Here is a 24446-nt window from a genome sequence, read left to right as displayed (position 1 = left end):
TAAGTAAACACCGTCCATTGCTCAGAGACGCAAAACAGTGCTCTGATCTTTGTTTGGAACTATTTTCGTTGGCAAAATTGAGCAAAAACAGGCAATATTGTGTCTGAAATGTAAGTCACTTAATGCTAACTTTATCAAACTTTTATAAAATGATTATTACATTTGTTATGCTGATAGCCTATCTGGGGGAAAAAATGGCACTCTTTGTGTTATAAAGATTAAGTTAACTATATGAAATTATATAAATATAAAAAGAATATAGAAGCATTTTTTGCTGTCTACAATTTAGAATGCCTTGAATTTTGAATATTAATAGACTAATAAATCAACGTGCGTGTACTCTTTGTGTGATTTAATGTTAGCCTACTTGATAATGTCAGATCGCACATCGTTACAACAACACTTACCATATTATCGCAGAATATATACTGTATATCGCACACCCCAGACTCGACTTGAGTGGAAAATGAATCATCCGCGGTTGTGCAGCACTTGTTTGCACATGAGCATGAGTCTAACTTGCAAGTGCCAGACCACTGATTCGTCAAACCTGCTTCCCTGCAGTCCATGTTCTTCTGGCTTCTGACTATTTTGTAGTAAGTAACAAATATGCTATATGTATAATATGTATAAAAGTATGCATTTTAATTAGGAAATGTAGTGGAGTAAAAGTAAAAGTTGGCTAAAATATAAAAACTCAAGTAAAGTACAGATACTCCCAAAAAATACTTAAGTACTGTAACGAAGTATTATTACTTCGTTACGTTACACCACTGGTACTGATACACTAACCAGCCATTGCTCTTTCTTTGCATATTTCTAAATTTTCTCACAGAACATAAAGTGATTCTATTAAAGATGGTTTGTTGAAATTTGTTCATGTGCATAGTGAATTGATTTGAACACAATGACAATATATTCTGTATAGTTGGTGACAGAACAGAATGTTGTTGGGTCAAAATCTTGATAAAAATGGCCTTTCAAGAGTTTTCTTCTCTCTTTAAACCAACATAAACTTATCTGCTCTATCTTTTAATTCTCTCTTTGGTGATCACGTATCCTGTCTTAAACCCTGCCCCTTCTCTTAAAATGAACATCTAGGTCAGTAGTTCAGCTACATCCTGCCCTGAATCACACTCCACCTATAAAAATAAATGCTAGTCCTCCTCATATCTCTGTTTATGGATCAGCTGACAGATTTGTCTCAAGGCTCTGTCCTCAGGATGAGGTCCAGATCGTTTTATCGGGCCTGAGTCATGTCAGCGGTGGAGTGTTTAAGAGGCTGTGCTCTAGTCTCGACAGGCTCCTGAACACACAAAGTGTCAGTCTCTCTTCACCCTCAGAGGGGACGTGAAGGTCAGCAGCCGGTTGCAACAAACCCCTTAAGGCAATCTTAGTGATAACACACTTACCTTTTTGCATCTTGCATTATTGACAATCTATTTTCCTGTAAAGCTGCTTTGACACAAGCAGTATTTTATAAAGCGCTATACAAATAAAGGTGACTTGACTCAAGAGTTCACCTGCATTTAAGAAAAAAAAGAATGGATATGAAAGAGAGCAAAAGAGAGACAGACTGTTATATCGTTATAGGAGGCATAAAGAGTCTCTAATGTTCCATACAGCCCATATTTCCACACGCATGCAGATGTAGATGGTTGAAACCTGCTCCTTCTATTTCAGTCTAATTTAATGCCATTTTCCCCTTTTTTTTCCCCTCTTCTTTTGCCCTCAACCTTTCAGACTCAAAAGGACTTGCTCCTGTCTTTTCTTTATCTCCAGTTCAGTCCTGCTAGACTATCTCCCTCTGAAATGAGACAGGTTTTGGGATTGTTGCTATATGTCTTTTGTTGCTATATGTTGCGAGACAAAGTGCTTGACAGGAGAGCTTGTTTGTCAGATGGACACCGTTTGTTCAAAAATCCATCTGGAGATAAGAGGCTGTCGTCTGTCAGGAATGTGTTGTGAGATTGTTCGGCATTCCTTCCAGCCCTCAGATGAGACAATCGGACCTCAAGCCAGTGAAACTTCTGTTTATGTGCGTCTTCACCATTTCCTCTCCATCTGCTGAAAACATCAACAACAAGCAGCAGTTCATCTCTGCCGGCTGCTTTACTGTGTCACCGTCTATTGTTTAAGCTGTACAATGATGTTTAGATCCCTCATCCTAACGTGATAAGGGAAGGTGGAGGTGGGGGAAAACCCAGGCACTGGGGGAGGTCAGTGTGAAACGCACACACAGAGTGTGTCGGGACTGTGGTCTAATTTAATTCACATATGACATTTGGAAGAAAACCTCAGTGTAGCAATGTGGCAGCCAGATACAGGATATTCTGGGACTTTTGTTTTTCTGCTTTTCATTTGGAAAACCTCACAAATAATTGCATTATAGTTTGGTACACATGCATGTGTGATATTTCGAAAGACAGTGAGACAGATATGCTTCGGTATCTATCCTTATCACTGTTTAGTTTTAATGCTGCTCACAATTCACATGATTATATCACATATTTCCCAGGTCATATTTCACCCCCATAAACAAAAGTAAAAAGAATATACAGTATATTTTGCATCAAGAACTTTTTTTTTGTTTGTGTTTTGTTTTTTGCATTAAAACATACAATTTTATTTAACACTCCAAAGGGTTTCTTTCTTTCTTTCTTCTTCTTTTTTTCTCTTTTTTAAAGGTATTTGATTGTTAGGTGAAATATGATGCAGACATGTTCTTCAGTCATTTGTGGTGTCTGTTTCTTCTAAATTTAAACAAATTACACTAACAATCTCAGTCTATATCCTTTGTGACCTGCAGAAACTGACAGAGACTGAAGGGGAGAAAGCTAAAGAAAGCAAATGGAAAGAAAGGGAATAAGAGAGCATGAATAGTCAAACTCTTGGTCAGTGTTTGGTCCAGATGGAGTTAACTAGAAAATAGAGAGAGGATTATGTGTGAAAGCCAAGCCTGTTTCTTTTAGAGATAGATACGGATGACATGAAGTGACCTCTGACCCCTGAGAAACACATGCACACAACTCCCTACTGCCCAATTCATGAGCATCAGATCACACATAAATATGAAATCAAGAGTTAAGGCTTCTGATCTCCCACCTGCTGTCTTTGAACAGCAATAGTAACAGGGGAAGGCCAGCTCACGTCACCTCTCTCTGTTATCATGCAGCTCTGTGTTATCACTCTGGGAAAAGCTTTTATTGGCTCACAGGTAATGGGATAGTTTATGTTAGGAGACCCCCGTGTAGAGGGGAAGTGGGGGTCTGCACTTTCCCCCTTTCACCATCCGCTTTTCATTGTCCACAAGCCTTCAATAACATATACTGTATTATCCTCTTGCTTTTACAACCAAAACCATTGGGAATAGTTTGAAATTATATATAAGCATTTATGTAAATGCTAACACGTTTCTACTAACAACAAATGTTCATTTGTTAATTTGTGTTCATTCTTAATACTTTAACTAACATTAATTTAGTCAATTAACGTTAATTGACTATTTTTTTAATCAAAACGTTTTTCTTTTCAATACAAATTATATGCAGCATAACAATTTGAGTAAAAGATGTACTAAAAAAATTCCTTGTTTTGTTATAAATGCTTTTTGACTACACTCCACCATATTTTAGAAAAACATTAGATGCTTCACATTGAAGTATTTTCACATCAGCACTCTCAGAGGCCTCAGCTCCAGGCCCTGTTTTTTTGTTTTCTGGGCCCCTAAGGGTCTCACCTTAGGTTTGCTTCTACGTTGATGACAGATGCCACAGACCACGACTCTTACTGTGTTTATTTAGACAGTTTGGAAAAGGAGTCAGATGTGTGAAGAGCTGGAGGCAGTGAATGAAAGAAGTGGGATCACGTTTCGTTAAAAGCACACCATTGATTCCAGCCTCATTTATTCAAAATCCACTCCTTGCTACAGATGGGTGGAGTTAAGCAGCACTGTACTCTCCTCCCTCACTATCTGTTATTGGCTTACAGGCCATTCCCCCTTGAATGTGTCATCCCAGCCCCCTAAGTTCCTCAGTTCCTCACTTCATGCTGACTGGAGTCCCGGGAAGCAGCAGCTGTGTGTGAGTGAGTAGAGCTGTAGAATAACATTGATTTGGCTAAGGGAGATTAACTTTATTTATAAATTAGAAGGGTCTGGAAATATTATTTTACAAAAGTGTTTTTGTCTGAATAGTGGTTAATTAATTTCCATAGTAGTTTACTGTTTAATTATTGTGGTGAGGTATAATGTGTCTGTTGATATCACTAAATCTCAGTGTTAATATAGGGTAACACTACTATAAAGTTATAACTGTGAAGCTTTGTGACAATTATAATTTTCTCATATTTGTGACATATTTACTGTAAATGGTAATTTACAAAGCACCTGGTTGTGGTGGTACTATCATACATTTTTGACTCTAAAAGAGCAGTTTTCTACTTTTTTGTTTTAACAGGGGAAGGCCAGCTCACGTCACCTCTCTCTGTTATCATGCAGCTCTGTGTTATCACTCTGGGAAAAGCTTTTATTGGCTCACAGGTAATGGGATAGTTTATGTTAGGAGACCCCCGTGTAGAGGGGAAGTGGGGGTCTGCACTTTCCCCCTTTCACCATCCGCTTTTCATTGTCCACAAGCCTTCAATAACATATACTGTATTATCCTCTTGCTTTTACAACCAAAACCATTGGGAATAGTTTGAAATTATATATAAGCATTTATGTAAATGCTAACACGTTTCTACTAACAACAAATGTTCATTTGTTAATTTGTGTTCATTCTTAATACTTTAACTAACATTAATTTAGTCAATTAACGTTAATTGACTATTTTTTTAATCAAAACGTTTTTCTTTTCAATACAAATTATATGCAGCATAACAATTTGAGTAAAAGATGTACTAAAAAAATTCCTTGTTTTGTTATAAATGCTTTTTGACTACACTCCACCATATTTTAGAAAAACATTAGATGCTTCAAATTGAAGTATTTTCACATCAGCACTCTCAGAGGCCTCAGCTCCAGGCCCTGTTTTTTTGTTTTCTGGGCCCCTAAGGGTCTCACCTTAGGTTTGCTTCTACGTTGATGACAGATGCCATAGACCATGACTCTTACTGTGTTTATTTAGACAGTTTGGAAAAGGAGTCAGATGTGTGAAGAGCTGGAGGCAGTGAATGAAAGAAGTGGGATCACGTTTCGTTAAAAGCACACCATTGATTCCAGCCTCATTTATTCAAAATCCACTCCTTGCTACAGATGGGTGGAGTTAAGCAGCACTGTACTCTCCTCCCTCACTATCTGTTATTGGCTTACAGGCCATTCCCCCTTGAATGTGTCATCCCAGCCCCCTAAGTTCCTCAGTTCCTCACTTCATGCTGACTGGAGTCCCGGGAAGCAGCAGCTGTGTGTGAGTGAGTAGAGCTGTAGAATAACATTGATTTGGCTAAGGGAGATTAACTTTATTTATAAATTAGAAGGGTCTGGAAATATTATTTTACAAAAGTGTTTTTGTCTGAATAGTGGTTAATTAATTTCCATAGTAGTTTACTGTTTAATTATTGTGGTGAGGTATAATGTGTCTGTTGATATCACTAAATCTCAGTGTTAATATAGGGTAACACTACTATAAAGTTATAACTGTGAAGCTTTGTGACAATTATAATTTTCTCATATTTGTGACATTATGTGATTATTATATTAATTATTAATTATTATTAATTATTAATTATTAATTAATTATTAATTATACATTTTTGACTCTAAAAGAGCAGTTTTCTACTTTTTTGTTTTTCTTTTTTTAACATAGAGTAGGCAAATGTGTATATGTTTTGAATATCTTTTGTGAATTGTAGATGTCTTTTGATGTATCAGAATGCCTATCTAGGTGCTTAGCACATCTGACTCTACGTTAAAGGAAATAGGAAACCTCACACACAGTCATGCTCCAGGTTTGGCTCCTTCTGGCAGCTCTTATTGAGTGTTCACACTGTCATGCCCAGAATATGGACTCTGCTCCCCTCATTATCCAATATCATGTCTGGGAAGAACAGCCCTCAAGGACAAAGGTGGGTCGCCTCCTGGACGACCTACGTGAACGTGGGGAAACAGGATCACTGGAAAACTTCCGGGTCGTGCCGCATGGACATGATCTACCAGTCACAGTTGACTCAAGGGATGGTACCGTATCAACACTAGGCAGGCTGGACCGAGAAGAGCTATGCTGGGGAGCAGAATTTTGTGAACTAGCCTTCAGTGTTCTCTACAGAAAGGGTGGTGCTATGCATTTCCTGTCAGTTCGTGTAGAGGTGATGGACCAAAATGACCACAGCCCAGTCTTTCCCAGTCTTGTGCAGGAGGTGGAGATCTCTGAGACAGCCTCACTGAGAATGCGCATCCCTCTGGAATGGGCTGTAGATCCAGATGCGGGACAGAATGGCCTGCAGACCTACTCCCTGTCTTCCAACCAGCACTTTGCTTTGGATGTCCGTACTTCTGGAGGGACCAAGCAGGCTGAATTAGTGGTCATCAAAGAACTGGACAGGGAGTTGCAGCCATCTTTAGAACTGATTCTAACAGCCTGGGACAAAGGGGACCCGCCAAAATCAGGCAGAACAAAAGTTTTAGTCACAATTCTCGACTCCAACGACAATAGCCCTGTATTTGAGGAGGCCCCGGGAGTTATCGAACTAGCAGAGGACACTGTTCGTGGGACGATTGTCATTAATCTTCGTGCTACAGACCCTGATCAAGGTGCTAATGGGGAAGTTGAGTACTCTCTTAGTAAACATGTCCCACTGGAAGTGCAAAGACTATTCAGTATCCATCCCAAAACAGGTGTTTTGTCTTTACAAGGCCCTTTAGATTTTGAAGAAAAGAATGTGTATGAGATAGACATCCAAGCTCGAGATCTTGGGCCCAATGCAATCCCGTCTCACCACAAGCTGCAAGTCAAATTGCGAGATGTCAATGATAATGCTCCCCGGATACATATAACATGGGCTCCGCCAGATTCCCCTGTTGCAACAGTCTCTGAAGGAGCACCATATGAAACTTTCCTTGCTCTTGTGATGGTATCTGATGCCGATTCTGGGGCAAATGGGCAGGTACAAGTGCACATTCTGAGTGGATCTGGCCTCTTCAGACTCAAACAGATCCATGGAGACAATTACATGGTTGTAATCAATGATACACTGGATCGTGAGAGACAAATGGAATATAACCTTACTCTTCTAGCTCAGGACCGTGGTGATCCTTCTCTATCCTGTATTAAGCACCTGACCGTCCATGTTTTGGATGAAAATGATAACGCACCACTGTTTACAAAAAGTCTCTACCAGAGTGTCCTCAAAGAGAACAACACACCTGGGTTCAGTTTCTTGACTGTGGAGGCACATGATGTTGACTTGGACCTCAGTGGAAGGGTATCATTTTCCATTAGAGAATCAAATGAACTGGGGACACCAACAGCATTTTTCTCAGTCCACCCCAGCAGTGGGGCTGTTACTGTCCAACAATCATTAGACTATGAAGAATCACACTCCTACTCATTTATTGTGGAGGCTGTAGATCAAGGATACCCACCAATGACCAGTAGTGCAACAGTGCTGGTTGAGATACAGGATGTTAATGACAATTATCCCATAATTCATGAGCCACTACCCAAGAAGGGAATTGCATTGCTAAGCGTCCCAGTGAATGTGGACAAAGGAGAGATTGTGACTGAACTTGGAGTCAAAGCTCTGGAGGATAACTTCTACAATCCAGGAAATTACTCTTCCCTTAACAAACGCGAAGGGTTTCTGGCCACCACCATTCGGGCCAGTGATCCAGATTCTGGTCTCAATGGAAGACTCAGTTTTAGAATAACAGATGGCAAGCCTTCTAATCTATTCTTTCTGGACGAAACTACTGGGCAGCTCTGTGTGAACACAACCAATGCAACAGAATTGATTGGTAGAACTTTTAAACTGGGCATTGCCGTATCTGATATGGGAACACCTTTGCTAACCACAAGAACCACTTTGGAAGTGACATTCATCAACTTTCGTGACCACCTAAAGAACTTGTCTCATGATAACCAGGCCCAGTACAGTTTTACAATGCTCTTGGCCATCTGCCTTGGATCAACCTGCCTGGTATTATTTGTAGCCATCGCTTTGGCCAAAACATTCTGTCGTCCTGACAAACGGGACAACCGTGCTTATAATTGTAGACAAGCTGAGTCAACCTACACCCGTCACCCACGACGGCCACAGAAGCACATTCACAAGACTGACATCCAGTTGGTACCAGTGCTTTGGGGTCGTAAAGAAACTCCACAAGATGAAGCTGAGGCATTGTCGTGTGCATCACCTTTAGTTGAAAAACCACATCCACAGGGTCAGTTTGCCCTTACACCAACCCTTGCTCGCATGGCTCAAAATCAAGCCCATACGGAAATGGATGGGAACCCACCACTCACTCAAAGCAAAATACTCAGAAAACCTGGGAGCATAGAGTGGAATGGAACACTTCCTTATAACCCAGGAACAACGTATAGAACCCTGCAAAAGACCAGAAATTATTCCTCCTCGTCTTTTGCAAACTCACAGACCAGCACACTCAGACGAAACAAAAATGAAGAAGTCAAGATAACGACCACGGACCCCTCAGAAACCATAACTTCAGTTCCCAGTAATCAGGCCACATTACGGAGACCAAAGACCACAGAAAGAAGAGAAAAGATGGAAGAGTCAGACCACAGGCAGATCCTGAGAAACCTTGTTCGACTCTCTATGGCAGCCTTTGCAGAGAACGGTTCTATTGAACTGTCCTCTGCCTCACCCGACGTGCAAGTAAGAGATTTTTTTGTTCTTTTTTACAATTCTAACATTTCAGATATGAAAATACATTAGATCAAACTACTTTGAAAGTTATTGGCTTAAATTTCAAGGTATCCCAGTTCATATAGGTTCAAGTACATGGTAGTTTTCTCATTCTGCCGTACTGCAGAACTGGGCCATATCTATAATAGCCTAAGGGGACAGTTGACAGATGATGAAGGCACTGAAGTGCATTCAAAAACACATCAGTGTCACACAGTAACTTAAACCTTTAATATGCCTCAGGAGAAAACGCTGCCAATCCTCAATGTTATCACATTACAGAGTCATACTGAATGTGGAAAGAAAAACAGATTAATTCCATGGTTGTCCTATGAGGGGGGAAGGTACTTAAACCAAACACAGATATTTCTGCACCGTAAGATTACACTTCTCAGACATGTATGGGCTGGTGGTAGTTTGCTGGTACTGACCTGATTCTCATTAAATAAAAAAAAGAAAAGAAAAGTGAGAATAACAGCTTTTCACCAACAAAGACCAAAAGTGCTGCGCTAGTCAAACTGTGTATCCTCTGGATCTGGGTCCACCCAGATGCTTACCTCTACCGAAACCTTTAGCAGAACAAAAGGTCCTGGCATGGGTTTGAGTCCTCACGTGAATACTGTGGCCAGTCAGGAATAGCATGGATCCTGACCCCCACCCTCTTCTCCAATCCACCCTCCCTTACTCACATGGCCCAGTTGGCAAATTAGACCTGTAGCGACTGCAGGGGAAAAGGGGCCGAAATGTCACCGGTGCCTGTCCTCGCAGCCAAGGCTGGGTTTCTTAAGTGCATCCTGGAAGGAAATAGCCTCTAAAAGAATAGACTCTGTGTAGAAACAGCTTCCTGTCTCCCCCTCACCCCTTCTACAACTCCACAACCCATTTTCCCGTCCCAGAATGTGCTGTGTGGCTGTCCATCTACTATGTTGCAGCTTATTCTGTAACAGACCCAGGCCTGGTTTGACAGACAGGGCTTAGACTAAGCCAGGATTAGGTCATAGTTCAATTAGGACATTTAAGTAATTTTTATAAACATGCCTTAGAAAAAAAACATTACTGGTGTCTATCTTGAGACAAAATAAGGCCACTGACATATTGTAAGATCAATCAGTGCAAGTTTCTTTCAGTTGAAACAGTTTAGACTTACATGTTAGTCTAGGACTAGGCTTAAACCTTGTCTGTGAAACCGGGGGAAAGAGAATTTACCAAGTGCCAGCTCCCCCTCACCCCTTCTACAACTCCACAACCCATTTTCCCGTCCCAGAATGTGCTGTGTGGCTGTCCATCTACTATGTTGCAGCTTATTCTGTAACAGACCCAGGCCTGGTTTCACAGACAGGGCTTAGACTAAGCCAGGATTAGGTCATAGTTCAATTAGGACATTTAAGTAATTTTTATAAACATGCCTTAGAAAAAAAACATTACTGGTGTCTATCTTGTCAATCAGTGCAAGTTTCTTTCAGTTGAAACAGCTCAGAATTAAGTTTTAGTCTGGGACTAGGCTTAAGCCTTGTCTGTGAAACCCGGGGCAAAAGTATATCATGAATTATGAAATTATGGCATTCCAGAAGACCAAATGGCCTGCAAATTGTATGTGGTGGTTCAGGCATTGTGTACAATTTCTATTGTTTTTCAACATAATTAATTGTGAATTCATAATCAGATTTTTATTGTGAATTATTGTGCATTTAATAGATTAAAGTGAGTTACGTGATAAGTTCCCCTACATAAAAATATTAATTTTGTGTCATTTTAATTCTACAGCAGGTGTCTCAGCTCCTGTCTCTGTTGCATCAGGGGCAACTTCAGCCTCGACCAAATTTTCGTGGCAACAAGTATTCCCACAGAACTGGCCGGTAAGCCTTTTTGTCCTCCTTTTGACTTTATTCAAGCTCTTGATCAAAACGATAAAAACTGTAGTCGTGTATATTCATACTAATACAAATACACAGAACTCAAATCAACACCACAATAACAATCTTAGAACATGGCCACATGTCACTTCACTCACTTCACTTTAGAAGTTGGTCTCATTGTTATTCCGATTTTATCAGGTAGATTTCTGGTAAAAAAAAAAAAGTAAAACGGAAGTATCCGTCAGTCAGTGAGTACAGGATGAGGCGTATCATAGCTGTGATCAGCCCTCCCTGTCTTACTCAAGACAGATTGGTATCAGGCAGAATGCAGTACTGTTTCTATAAATGTAACTTAGGTTCATTTAGAATCAAAACGAGAAAGCATAGACTGTGACTCATCTGTGCAAGACAGGGCTTGTTTAAAATAAAGACACAGCGTAGTCAAAAGTGCAGTCACACTTCCTTCAGTTGTGTGTTCAGATTTAGTGTTGAGATCATTTTAGCTCAGTGTAAAATCCCAGTTTTGAGAACATTGTTAAACTGATATTAAAGATAATCACAAATGTATTTCCCCTGATATTGCCTTACAAAAAGGTATTGTGCCAGCACTATGGTACAGTGACGGTGCTAGTACCTTGGTACTTCATTATAGCATGGTATTGAATATCATATTCATGGTATTTACATGCTACTACACTTTGAATACCACAGTATTCCGTTATGGTTTTGTCTAAATCATATTATCCTTGTAACATTAAAAAAAAAGGTAACAGCATGGTACTTTTCTTCAATGGTAGTTAAAGTGTTTAAAAATGAATAATTTTAATTGAATTAATTCTATTTAACATGGTTTGATTTTTTTAAATGCTCCACAACATTTGCCCTATGTACAATTCATTTGTCAATATGCTTCAGTTTAGTTGCATTAAATTGCATTATATTTTACTTATTTACTTACATTTTACTTATAACTTATTTTATCATTCAGAGCTCTGTGATGTTGGCACATGTTCCAAAATGTTCTCACTGCTTTACTATTTTCATTGTGCATTGTAGGTCAGGGGCTCAGGATGCTGATTGGCTGAGCACTAAAGACAGTGGTCATGGTGAGAGTGAAATGGGTGACATGGACTGGGACTCACCTGTGGACCCCTTATATGAAGAAGGCCTCAACAATCTGCTTACTTCTGGTAAATGTCCATACTTTTAAAAGCAACTATTATTTGGATTTGAGTCCACTGTTATGTTTCACTGCTGGATAGTTCACCGAAAAATGAAAATTCTGCCATCATTTACTCACCTTCTTGTCATTACAAACCCAAAAGACTTTTGTTCATCTTTGACAAACAAGGGAAGATATTTTTTATATTTTCTCATATTTTTTGTCCATCCTTTGAAAGTCCATGCAAGCAAAACTTTCATACATCAAAAACTTCCTTAAGATATTGCAAAAGTCATTTGTGTGAATCCAGCTGTTCCGAATAGACACAATCACTTTATATGATAAACAGATTCAATTTAGGCTTTTATTCATATGCAATACTGATATATTAATATGACATCTCAAACAAGTTAGTCTGAGCTTCTGATTACTATATTTGATGACCTCTATGTTTGTGCATTGATCAATGTTTATATATGAGTAAAAGTCTAAATTAAATGAAATAAGGTTGAGGAAATGATGACTGAATTTTTTTTTTGGGGGTGAACTGTTAATTTACGTCATGCCACACAAGCAAAAGTGCTGTTGTTCTGAATATCAAGTATGCAACAAGTGACACAAACAGTGAAATGTCTCACAGCAGTTGAACTAAATATCAATAAGTGGAGGACTTTGAATGAAATTAGAGGACCTGAACTAACTGTGTAATCTAAGTGAAGTAAGGTGATGTGAAATGGTTTCCTGATTCTGAGTACAGTACAGGATTTACTATCTTTGTAGGTGATTTCCAGATATTTTATATTCAGATTTTTGCTGCTGTGTTTCCTTTGTCTATGTATAGAGTAAATGTTTGTGTGCAGTTCCTTCCATCTATTGTTTTGAGATTTAGCACGCTCTAAATTAGCAGGGACCTTTTTTGTTCTCTTGAATCAAAGGTCTAGTTTGTTTTGTGTTATCTCTCTGATGTCTGAGCAGTTTTAACTCAATCTTTATGTCAGTGTTGGTTTCCACCCAATCACGGTTACACAGTGAATCATCTTACTGAGATATTCCACTCTAGTTCCAAAAGAAAGAATCAATTTTAAGTTAAAGCTCCTGTGCACTTCAGTGTGTGGATCTACTGCCTATGTTGAGTGTTCCACTTAAAAGGTTCCATTACAGTTAACTACAGGGAACTACAGGGATACCAACCTTATTTTTATTAGTTCCGAGACTGATACTCACAGTGCTGGGTAGTAACTGATTTCATGTAATCTGGATTACGTAATCAGATTCCAAAAATGTGGTACTTGTAAGGTAAGGTAAGCTTTATTGTCCCACATGTGGGGAAATTTGTCTTGGGCCCATCACCCATGCTGCAGTCAGCTCACAATTAACACACAATTATCAACAAATACAGACAATAAAAAATTGTAAAAAATTACAGCAAATTACAGCTCCATACTGCCACTGTTTAACAACTTTATAGACACAGGAATGAATGAGTTTTTAAATCTATTCAATCTACAATGAGTAACTCTAAACCTCCTCCCAGAGGGCAACAACTCATACTCTGTATGAATAATTTACAATGACGTCTGTTCTTTAACACCAATAATTTCCCAGGCAGTGTGAATCATCCGGTACAGTTAAATTCTCAGCTGCACAGACAGATTACCAAACCAGACTGTGATGCTGTACCTGATTAAACTCTCAAGGACTGCCTGATAGAAAATTATCATGAACTTTTGATCAACAACATGAATTCTCAGACGACGTCAAAAATGCAACCGTTGTTGTAACCTACTACAATTATCTACATGGATGTTCCATGTCAGTGAATTATCAAAAAAGACACCAAGATATTTATATGATGGGACCTGTATGATGGTTTGATTGTGGCCTGTGATCACCAACTCCTCTAGGGTCAAACTCCATCTTTCTGTCTTATTGACATTTAGAGCTAGGTGGTTGTCCTCAAGCCAATTCACAAACCTTCCAATCTCTGAAAAATATTCAGACAAGTCCCCGTTCTTTTTCAATAAACCTAAGATTACCGTATCATCTGAGAATTTAATGATGTAATTATTAGAGTAACACCTTCTATACTCAAAAAACAACAACAAAACCGGTCAACTGACACAGCCCTGAGGGGCACCTGTGCTCAAAACTGTAGATTCAGATAGTGTTCCATTAACACTAACCTGCTGCCTGCGATTGGTTAAAAAAGAATAGTACCATTTTGTAATAAAAGGGTGAACTTTAAAATCATTCAACCTCGCAATTAAAAGATGTGGCTGCAGCATATTAAAAGCTGAACTAAAATCTACAAATAAAAGACATGTATACGAGCTAGGATCCTCTAGATGCCTATTTATAAAATGTGTCATGGCTATAACAGCATCATCTGTACTTCTATTGCTCCTATATGCAAATTGAAATGGGTCTGAAAGACAGCTAACCTCTGTTTTTACAAAGTTAATCATAATTTTCTCAAAACACTTCATTACTACTGAAGTAAGTGCCACTGGACGATAATCATTAGATTGTATTATGTTTTAATATGCTCATAATCAGATTACAGTTACTTTTTTATGGATTACATGATTACAGATTATTCACATAAAGGCAGTAAATTATTCATAATTTCTTAATTCTCCCTAATTTTTCTCTTTTCTCTTTGAACGTTTGAAATTCTACTGTGTGTCATAATGTTTAGCTTTGAATATTCACAATATGTAGAATGTAAATGTCATGTGAATTAATTTGTGATCCATGCTTCTGAATTTGCGGACAAAAGCACCTCTCAAACAGTTATATCATGTATGAAACAAATAATTACACAAGTTACTAAACACTGCCGATGTGTAACTGACAAAAATTATTTAAAACCTGGAAGTTTTTTTTTTTTTCTTTATGTGATGCAGGGATTCCCAAACTTTTTTTGTGTCAGTCAAACGTTTTTGACCTAAAATGTATACTTGAAGTCCCCCTGAGATTTAAAGTTATATTTCAATCATTTAATGACACGTTTGCTTGTTCACAGTTCTCTGATGTTGGTTAATGGTCACATTGGCATGTAGGTAAACAATTAAACTATTTCAAATGTAAAAATGTAGGTCATAAGTAATCTAAAAGTAATCCAAAAGTAGTCAGAATACATTACCTGAAATGAGTAATCTAAATACTGACTACAGTTTTCATCATGTAATTTGTAATCAGTAACAGACTACACGTTGTAAGTAATCTACCCAGCACTGGATACTGATTATTTCTTAAATGCATGTATGTTTCTTTTTTGCCACTCTCTGTTTAACGTGGAAGTGTCTCTGTGCATATTCGACTTTGCTTGGCTGCACACTTACTTCTCACAGTCATGTGGCACAGTCCAGCTAAATATGTCTGGGGTGTTTTAGCATAAGCATCAACAGAAGTACTGAAAACATTTCAAAGTGATGCAAAAACACGTTTTGTATTAATATAATTTTAATATCAGTATTTTTAAAGGAATCGATACCAAATATGCAGCTTGTGAATACTGCTATATCAATACTGCAGTATAGATGTGCCCTATTAGGAACATTAGAAGTCAATAAGGCATCTCACCAGGTCTCGGAACAGAGTATTAATCCAGAAATTCATCTGGTTGTGGTGTTTTTCAGGCTAAAGAAGAAAACATGCATGTTCTTAAACATGCAAGTACATATTCATTCTCTTCTTCCTGAGTCATCTAAGTTTTAACCACTTACTTACACCTCTGAATGATGGTAACCCTTTTAGCAGATTCAAGGGTGATCCTTAAGTCACACCTGCTCACACGAATATGCTCACATGTCCTTGGGCTCCTCACGTCATGCCGTAACTCTTATTGTTAACACTTCAACACAATGCAGGCGATGTGTATGTGTTATGCATACCCTAAGGACAGAGAAGATGAGAGTGTGTGAAATGTGTTCGCGTGTGTGTGTGCAAGTATAAGATATTGTTCTGTCTCTACACTCTTCCTTTGAAGGCCACACTGCCCTCAGGCTGCTGTTTCTTAACCGCATTCTTCTCACACTGTTTTTCAAGGGCCGTAGGTGACACATGTGCACTTCGTTGTATTATGTGTGATTTAAGTGAATAACAATAGTTTACATTCTTTACATTAGTTAGGTGCTTGATTACTAATGGCGCTTGTTAAGGCAAGCATCACTATTACTATTGCTTGTGTTTATGGTTAGGGGTGTGTAAATCATCTTGCACCATCTGTGTTGCTGACATGAATGATACATTAAAGGTGCGCTATCACTCTTCTAAGCAGTCAGGCTTACTAGAAGAAGGTGATACTTTGTCAGGCAATAAACTCTCTTAGAGTTACGGCCCATTCACACCAAAGACAAAACTATAATGAGAGCGATAACTTTCTAATTCTAAGTCCACACCACAGCTTTAACAATAAAGGCACACAGAAACAATATTGTTGGAATCACTTTCTGAACAATTTATTCCAGCTGACGAACTATAAAAACTAGGAGAGCCAATCAGAATCCACATGACTTTAGCATTTAATGCAGCAGATGACAAAACTGCAGAACATGCTTGTAATAAACAGAACGCTATCGTGCGTTGGTGTGAATGCTAATATAGTCATCGTTTTAGTTATCGTTCTTGGTGTGAACAGGCTTTTAAGGTGTGGTCACATTAGCGAAATTTCACAGACAAAAGAGATTCATCTATTGTCAATAGTGTAGGGATGAATGAAGCAGTGCTGCTCAAACAGAAGTCACTTTCAAACCTAAATTGTGAAAACGGGAAGGGGAAATCTTTCACCCTCATGCAATATTCCTGAAAATCTCTCTAAACACCTAAGCAAATGCATATGAATGCCCTATCAACTATTACAGACAGTGTAGTTTTCTGAGTTTGAACTCATCTGACTGACTGTTGGCTTGTTTGAGAAAGTGTGGCATACATACCAGCAGTAACACTGGATGAATGTTACACACATGTCGCTGTAGTGTGTGTAAGTCTGCCGGTGGTTGTTTGGATGTGGCTGGATTCTTTATGGCATTTTTACCATAAAATGTCTGTGAGTTAATTGGTTTAACTGCTTTAGAGGAATTACAGATGCCACCATTTCCTCCATCATTAATTATGAGATGCTGTAAGGAGGAGATTTGTGGAATAAAAGTAAGAAAGATATAGTGAGAAGTATGGGCCATATAATTATTAACGAATAATAATGCAAAGGGGTGAATTCAGAGATAGGCCGGATTTGAAAGAGCTGTGGAGAGAGGAAGTCATGAAAACGAGGTTTGGAGGTTCTGACTGAGCTCTCTGATGTTGGCCAGTGTGGGTTCGTTTGATCAGCGCTCGCTGGATTCCAGATCTTTACTCACACACTCTCTCCAAAAGCTCCTGTATATGCTGAGCCCTTTTGTTTCTCCTCCATCTTTAATTAAGTCCATGGAATCTCTGATCCACAGACAAGAAAAAACACTCAAGAAAGGTTATAAAGCTGTGTCAGATTCGTGGAGGCTGTCTGCATGCCTCGCTATGTTCGTGTGTCTGTTTCGGAGCTCCAGGGTCCATCATATTCTGGGTTCTCCTCGCTCATTCAAAAACAAATATTTCTGCTATAGCCACTCCAGCTAACCAGCTAAGACTGAGCTTGTGTTATGTGAAGCTGGTCAGTGAAGTAGCCTGCAATGATACACTAGATGACCAAAAATGCATGGCAGAGTAAAAACAATGCTAAATGCAAATAATAAAATGCAACCAATCATATAAAGATGTGCAATTTGGAGCTATATTTATTTTTATTATTTATCATATTTACCGTTTTCTACTATAAAGAACTGTTTGTTCAATGAAAAGGTTCTTCATGGAAACATAGATGCCTTTATTTTTAGGAGCTGTACAAAGAGGCTGCTTCACACACAAACAAGTGTGAAATTTTAATATGTGAAAAAGAGTCAAGTTATAACAGAATTGAAGCGTATTCACTTAACCAAGTATTTCTGGAATTTTTCTGGCTTGATGAAGGTAATTTCCTTGTTTGTTGTTGCACCGTATCACTTCCTTTGCCCTAAAAAAACATGGCTAACTGTGTGATTTTAAGACATGCTGTGTTACTGGCAATACTCATCTGTGTTCAAACTCAGCAGATGTGCATGAAATGACAGGCGAAGGAAATGCGTGTTTACTGAATTAAAGATGAATGCACACCTCCTCTCGGTATTTCCTGTCATCCTGTTTTTCATCTACACAAACTCAAACAAGTAAACAAGATTCAGACAGGTTTTGTAGCCTTTTTTTCAGATGTTTGTAAATATTTTATTATATTTATGGCCAGAATATATACGTATATATAATTTATTATTACTACTTTTGTAAATGCTTGTTTACATATTTTACATACATATTTTTAAATACAATTTTATATATTCTATTCCTCTTTTTGTGTAGATGATGTGTTCTCAGACATTCCCGATCCGGCATGGATGGCTCGTCTTTCTCTTCCTCTGACAACCGACTACCATGAAAACCTGTTTATCCCGGATGGGCCACCATCCCCTGATGCCCACTGTCCCATGGCTGGTCTTGATGATTCCACTTCCTTCTCTACTTTTGGTAAAACCCCAGAGAAGGCCCCGCTGGGTGGCAGAGCTCTGATTTCAGAAGTGAGCTCCCTGTTTGAGATGCTGTTGACACAGAAAGCCGATGCCCAGTCATGTCCACCTGCTGACATGCTCTACAGACTATCAGCAGCTTATAGACGTTCACTCGGCTTAGACACACCTGCAAACGGAGGTGCTGCTCACACACGCCAACAAGGGCAAACCCCCATAATGCAATATGCCAACCCTATGCCATAACAGCAAAGAATGTTTCGTTTCTGGTGCCAAATCATTTTAGGTTCCAAACGAGCCTCAGGAACACTTAGAATGACAAAACATCTTATCAGTAGTGCATTATAAGACTGAAAAAAATGTGATTTGTTTTTGATATATCCTTTTGCGAGAACTAATTGAGCTCTGTGAACTGGTGCAGTTCATGCAGTGTATAGCAGAAATGAGTCTGTCTCCTCTTTAGGAAGTAGCTGTTTATACCCTCTGAAGCCCAAACAAGTCTTTTCTCTCAGAAGAAACCCAGTAAATCTTCTGCTAGTCTTCCTCAAGCTGCAGGATTTCCTCTGACAGCGCCCACTGCTGGCTAGTTTGGTTATTTTTTATGCCGGTTCTCTAATGTAAATATGAATTTGTATAGTTACAGGGCATGTAATAATCAGATCATTTAGAAGTAAGCCTAACACTGTATATGCAAGACTTGGTCATCGTTTGTAAGAACTGCAAAGCACTGATGACAAAATTCAGTTATGATCTGAATGTAACGGTTTTTCTTCTTTTTCTTTGAATGTTATAAGTTATTGATATCAAAGCAAAGATGTATATATTTTTTCAATGTCATTTGTTATGTGTAGTGCTGTTTTTGTATTCATAATTGACATCACGTTTTCTTTTTGTAAACTATATACCTGAAATAAATAATTCAAAAAAACGTACTGTACTGTATTTATTTTGAAGGTTACAATGAAAACGTATTTTAACCCTAAAAACCCCATGAATAAAAAAAAAAAAAAAGAAGGAAATTTAAAAAAAAATCAATATAAGAATACAGGAAAAGCACTGTCATGCAGCTGGTCTGATTATCAGCACGGTTATGATTCTCTGAGAACATTACAGCATAATTGTGTGACAGAATAAACTAATTTGTTGAATTGGAACAATTTATTGAACAAGGGTATGAATAGTATGATATAGAGCTCACACTCAAGGAGAAAAAAACACCTTAATTTTAATCAGTCCCAAACTGAGGAAAAACATGCAATTCGGTGCAGATGTTGCATTTATCTGACAAAAAAAAAAAAAAGATTACATTTTGATAGCTTTACATGCAAATCATTGCTTTTTTTAATAAAAGTATAAAAAAGGCTACTGACATAAAATGCATATAGATATCAGTCACTCTGTATCTCCCAATAATTTCTATCTTTATATAAATATTTATATTATAATCATAGTAAAGTCATAAAGGCTATCAATCAGACAACTGAAGGCATGTAGTAGATTGTGTGCAATAAGTTTTTCAGCAAAGTTTATAATTTAGAAACTCATATATATATATATTACACAACAGTACTCCAAAAAGTTGATAAAGTAACACTCCAAAGTTTTTTCTTCTGCTAAAGTAGATAAAAGTATTAATGGCTCATCTTGGCCATATATATATATATAGAGAGAGAGAGATATATATATAGAGAGAGATATATATATATAGAAGCTGCACTCAAAAATCTGAGGGATCATGTTTGAACAGGCTTTAGGCTGGTAGTACTAAAGCCAGTAGCGTTTGATAAAAGGTTCCAAGTAAGCAGACGGATGATGGACTCCCCTGCACAGTCTTAGCTTCTTCCAAAATGTCATCATCCTAACACCTCATGAAACTCTTCCTGGCAATGGCTGTTATTGTCCAGCTCACAGGAGATATTAAGGCACTGTTCTCTGTAATGCTCCTGTCAAACACTGCATTGTAAAAACAGACATCCTGAATAGAACACAAACTCCTGATCACTTCTTGCAAGTGCACATTCAGTGAATACATAAAACAATAACTAAAAATCATTTAAACTTTATTGGAATCTATTTCACATTTGTTGTTATTGTCCACAAAAGGATAAAAAATAAGTCATGGGACACTAACAAAGCTCACCAACCTACAATCAAAGCTTAAAAAGTAGAAGAGCTCAAATCAACCCGAATCTGCCAAAATCTGTCTTAAAGCAATAACTTTAACAAAAGAGAAGTTACCGATTTCAAAGTCTGGTATACTGTATGTATCGGAGGAATTCATCACTACAATGATGTATGAGACAGTGAATGAATATCTATGTATACACATGCACAATTTATTACTGACAGACATATTTGCTGTGGGAAAATGATTGCATCCTGTTTTAAATCTCTCCTGAAGGTTCTCCATTTCTATTAAAGGCTGTAGAATTTGAGACTTCGGTCCATGCCAGTGGACGCCAGGAACTGAGCATGTTCGCCGAAAGCCACACCGGTAACCAGACCAGAGTGATCTACAAGAGAAAGGAAGAGAGATTAAAACAATGCATAGCAAACAAAAACAAAGTTTGATAGCTCAGAACAAAACATTCTAGACAAATAAGACAGCAAACCTCACACAGCATAAAAGTACACACAGAATGGCATTTCATGTATAATATTACTAATCAAAACACAACATTCTCACCAGAGAAGTTGAGGACCTCAGACCACTGTTTACAGATATAAACTCTTATGTCTGATCCACCAACAGCCAGATATGTTCCACTCTGGTCGAAGACCAAAGACTTCACCTACAGGAGGAATGCAGAAATATTAGCCATGCTTTCTGTAAAAGCAGTAAAATGGTGTCACACGGATGAAGAACACATGGCAGTCATATCTGTGGCCTGTGCAAGAAGACCTCATAATTGTTGTCCAAAGTGATTGTCTTGAAGTTCTTCAGCTTCCTCAAATCCCACAGCTTGAGTGAACTGTCCTGAGCACCTACAGGTCAAACAAAAAAGGTAGAAACAGAGTTTAAAAGACAATTAACATTCAGTAATGTTGATTTAACCGCACTAACACTATTGGATGAGAACGAAATTTGAACTGAATTGAGCTGAATTACGACACTAATGCCTTCTGTAGAGCTGCTTTAGAGCTGAAATTAGAGTAGTTTTATAATTAATTCTGCAACATTAACAGTTATTTTTAGGGTTGGGTACCGAAACCCGGTACCAATATGGCACCGGTACCCATGTAACCGGTATGTAATAGAACCGAATCCGAACGCAAATTTCGGTGCCATGCCTGAGCCATCGATTGAAATATTTGTCCTCTGATTCTCCGAAACGGACGTAAGAAGCATCATCACCGGCACCGCACGTGAAAAATCATTTCCCGACTGAGAAAATGCATGTGAACTCAAGTCAGAAAGCTCTAATAATACAAATCCAACACATCGTTGTAGTAACGCGAGTGTCCATGTTGTTTTCACATTCTGACTTAAAAGCACAACTCGGGAAATGAGAGCATCCGAGGAGCGCGTGAATGCAGTAATTACACTTGCTCTGATGGCAGCAGCTAGCCTTCCGTTAACTAAGCTAAACATGCTTAAATTAAAATGCCTAAAGCTAAACCTCCCTTGTATTCACCTATTACTAACAATATAAAAGCAATCGTTATAATACTTTTTTGTATACATTTTAATTCCTTTGTTTAACAGTTCTACCTGATTATTAGATAGACTTCTGTCCGTGGACAGAACTGTTAACGACGATAGCGAACAAGAGGGAGAATGTGAGCACTGTGTGTTCAGGCGCTGCCGTTCTCAGCGCCGTCAAAATAAAAGTCTGTCGTGCCGTCAAAATAAAAGTCCCACCTCGAAGGCATCGGACAAACAGGAAAACTTATCGGCCGATGGCGATATTTAAAAAAAATGCCAAATATCGGCCGATATATCGGCCTTGGCGATATATCGTTCGACCACTAATTATTATGAAAATACCAGATGGCTTGAATAAAACAGATAAAACTATATTGTCGCAGTCGAGTGTTTATTGTCTTTTGGACAAGTACCTTTACTCTACTCACACTACATTTTTTGGAAGGTAATGGTACTTTTACTTGAGTATATTTTTTTTCAGTACTCTTTCCACCACTGTGTGTTTATAGTGCTAATGGCCAATTCATCCTTTTTTGGGGAATTTTTTTTATATAAGTATCGGTTCAGGGACCTTTTAGGCACCGGAACCATTTTAAAAGTATCGATTTGGCACCGGTATCGAAAAAAACCAAACGATACCCAACCCTAGTCATTTTCCTGTTTATTTTAAATAAATGTGACCTGACATCCACTTCCCTCCCAAGTCATGTTCCTGTGGCTCAGTGGTAGAGCATTGCATTAGCAGCGCAAAAGGTCGTGGGTTCGATTCCCAGGGAACACACATACTGGTAAAAGATGTACAGCCTGAATGCACTAAGTCGTTTTGGATAAAAGTGTCTGCTAAATGCATAAATTATTATTATTTAAGTCAGGGTCATGTGACTTACCAGTGGCCAGATAGTATCCATTCTCAGAGAAGGCGATGGACGTCACAGGACCTGAATGTCCGGGGAAGTTGGCTACATTGGTCCGTTCCTTCAGATCCCAGATCTTAATCTGAGAATCTGCCGTGCCAGTGCCGAAAATCAGACCGTCAGGATGGAACTGAGCACAGGTCAGAGCTGAAGGGAAATAAGAAAGGCTTTACATTTTCCATATGTGAACAATCAAATTTAAGAGCAGGGGCAATATAGCTAACAAAATAAAAGACATTTTTCAGCCTTCAGAGATATTAAATGCTTTATATTTATGTTGCACATATTAATTTGCTCAAATGATTTTTTTTCCCCAGTCAAGCAGCATCATTACATCCAAAAGCCAAGCTTCTAAATTCACAATGCAAGACATTAAATACAGTAAAAATCTAGTTAAAATAAGACATTTTCCATTAAATAAATCTGAACTGAGCATGTGGAACTAGTTCAACTGGTACAGTATTTAGGACGATTATCACCAATGTAAAGTAAGCCTGGGCGATATGGACCAAAAATTGTTTCTCTGTATTTTTAGACTGAGTTGGCGATACACATAAAAAGCACATTAAAATCACCACTAAATTAGGGATCAATAAATGATCATTATATTGTTTTTCTATTATATAACATTATTGTTCTGTTCTATTGTTTGTTTTATGGTTGTATACATTTTTTTCCAGTTAACAATTTCCTTAAAGGGTTAGTTCACCCAAAAATGAATGCTTCAGTCCAAAAGAACTTGAATAAAAATCGCCCATGGCTCCGGGGGGGTGAACGAAGGCCTTCTGTAGCGAATCGATGCGTTTTTGTAAGAAAAATATCCATATTCAAATATTCATATTCAAAAAAATAATCACATGAATCTAGTTTGCGCTCACTGTTGTACACGGAAGCAGTTCCGGGCAGATGACGTATGAGGTCAGCTTTGCGCATGCGCCGCTCTGAAGTGACGCACACGGAAGCGCAGCGGAGAGATCAAAACAAAACAATGGTCAAGAATTAGAAGTACAAAACGAGGATTTGTAAAGAAGAATGTCGGAGGATTTCGATATAAGCCAAGAGGAGACTGGTTTTCCTTTGCTAAAGTAAGGAAACTTTGCTTCCTTTGCTCCTGTTAACAAACATTGGTTTTCACGAGACTCACCGGCGCATGCACAACGCTGAACTCATACGTCATCATACGTTGCTTCTGTGTACAACTGTTGGTGCAAGCTACTTTAAAGTAATTATTATGTTTTGAATATGGATATTTTTCTTACAAAAACGCATCGGTTCACTACAGAAGGCCTTTGTTCACCCCCCGGAGCCGTGTGAGACTTTTTTTTTATGGATGGGCAAATTATATCTCTATATTTTCTGGGATTTTATCGATAACAATAATTAGACGATATTTTGCTGAGTGTGTTATTGTGC

At 38.3% G+C, this 24446-nt stretch overlaps 2 protein-coding genes across 3 annotated transcripts in view; one reads left to right on the top strand and one right to left on the bottom strand.

Annotated features, from left to right (window-relative positions):
* The first annotated feature begins 5838 nt into the window (after positions 1–5838).
* LOC107667460 (protocadherin-12-like) lies at positions 5839–18926 on the top strand. Of its 2 annotated transcripts, none has more exons than XM_016459132.1 (4): positions 5839–8826; positions 10627–10718; positions 11775–11908; positions 18310–18926. In XM_016459132.1, the coding sequence occupies exons 1-4, from the start codon at positions 5938–5940 to the stop codon at positions 18717–18719; spliced, it is 3525 nt and encodes a 1174-aa protein (XP_016314618.1). In that variant the 5' UTR covers positions 5839–5937; the 3' UTR covers positions 18720–18926. The 2 variants fall into 2 exon arrangements, with proteins under 2 accessions (XP_016314618.1, XP_016314617.1); XM_016459131.1 differs by having other exon boundaries at positions 5839–8832.
* Positions 18927–20516: 1590 nt separating this feature from the next.
* LOC107667461 (pre-mRNA-processing factor 19-like) overlaps positions 20517–24446 on the bottom strand; it is a 12805-nt gene continuing 8875 nt past the window's right edge. Inside the window, exons 13-16 of the mRNA XM_016459133.1 lie at positions 23007–23180; positions 21376–21458; positions 21160–21265; positions 20517–20986 (exon numbers count right to left, since the gene is read on the bottom strand). Coding sequence (XP_016314619.1) covers positions 20889–20986; positions 21160–21265; positions 21376–21458; positions 23007–23180 — 461 coding nt within the window. The 3' untranslated portion in view covers positions 20517–20888. The remainder of the gene's footprint in view (positions 20987–21159; positions 21266–21375; positions 21459–23006; positions 23181–24446) is intronic.

This window comes from Sinocyclocheilus anshuiensis, unplaced genomic scaffold, assembly GCF_001515605.1.
Source record: "Sinocyclocheilus anshuiensis isolate Anshui unplaced genomic scaffold, SAMN03320099.WGS_v1.1 scaffold1547, whole genome shotgun sequence".
In the NCBI taxonomy this organism is placed as follows: Eukaryota; Metazoa; Chordata; class Actinopteri; order Cypriniformes; family Cyprinidae; genus Sinocyclocheilus; species Sinocyclocheilus anshuiensis.
This window is presented reverse-complemented; position numbering and strand designations above follow the sequence as displayed.

Coding starts and splice junctions, on each gene's coding strand:
- LOC107667460 (XM_016459131.1), top strand. CDS start 5,938: ATGCTCCAGGTTTGGCTCCTTCTGGCAGCTCTTATTGAGTGTTCACAC. Junction 8,833..10,626: donor CTGCCTCACCCGACGTGCAA/GTAAGAGATTTT, acceptor TTAATTCTACAG/CAGGTGTCTCAGCTCCTGTC. Junction 10,719..11,774: donor TATTCCCACAGAACTGGCCG/GTAAGCCTTTTT, acceptor TGTGCATTGTAG/GTCAGGGGCTCAGGATGCTG.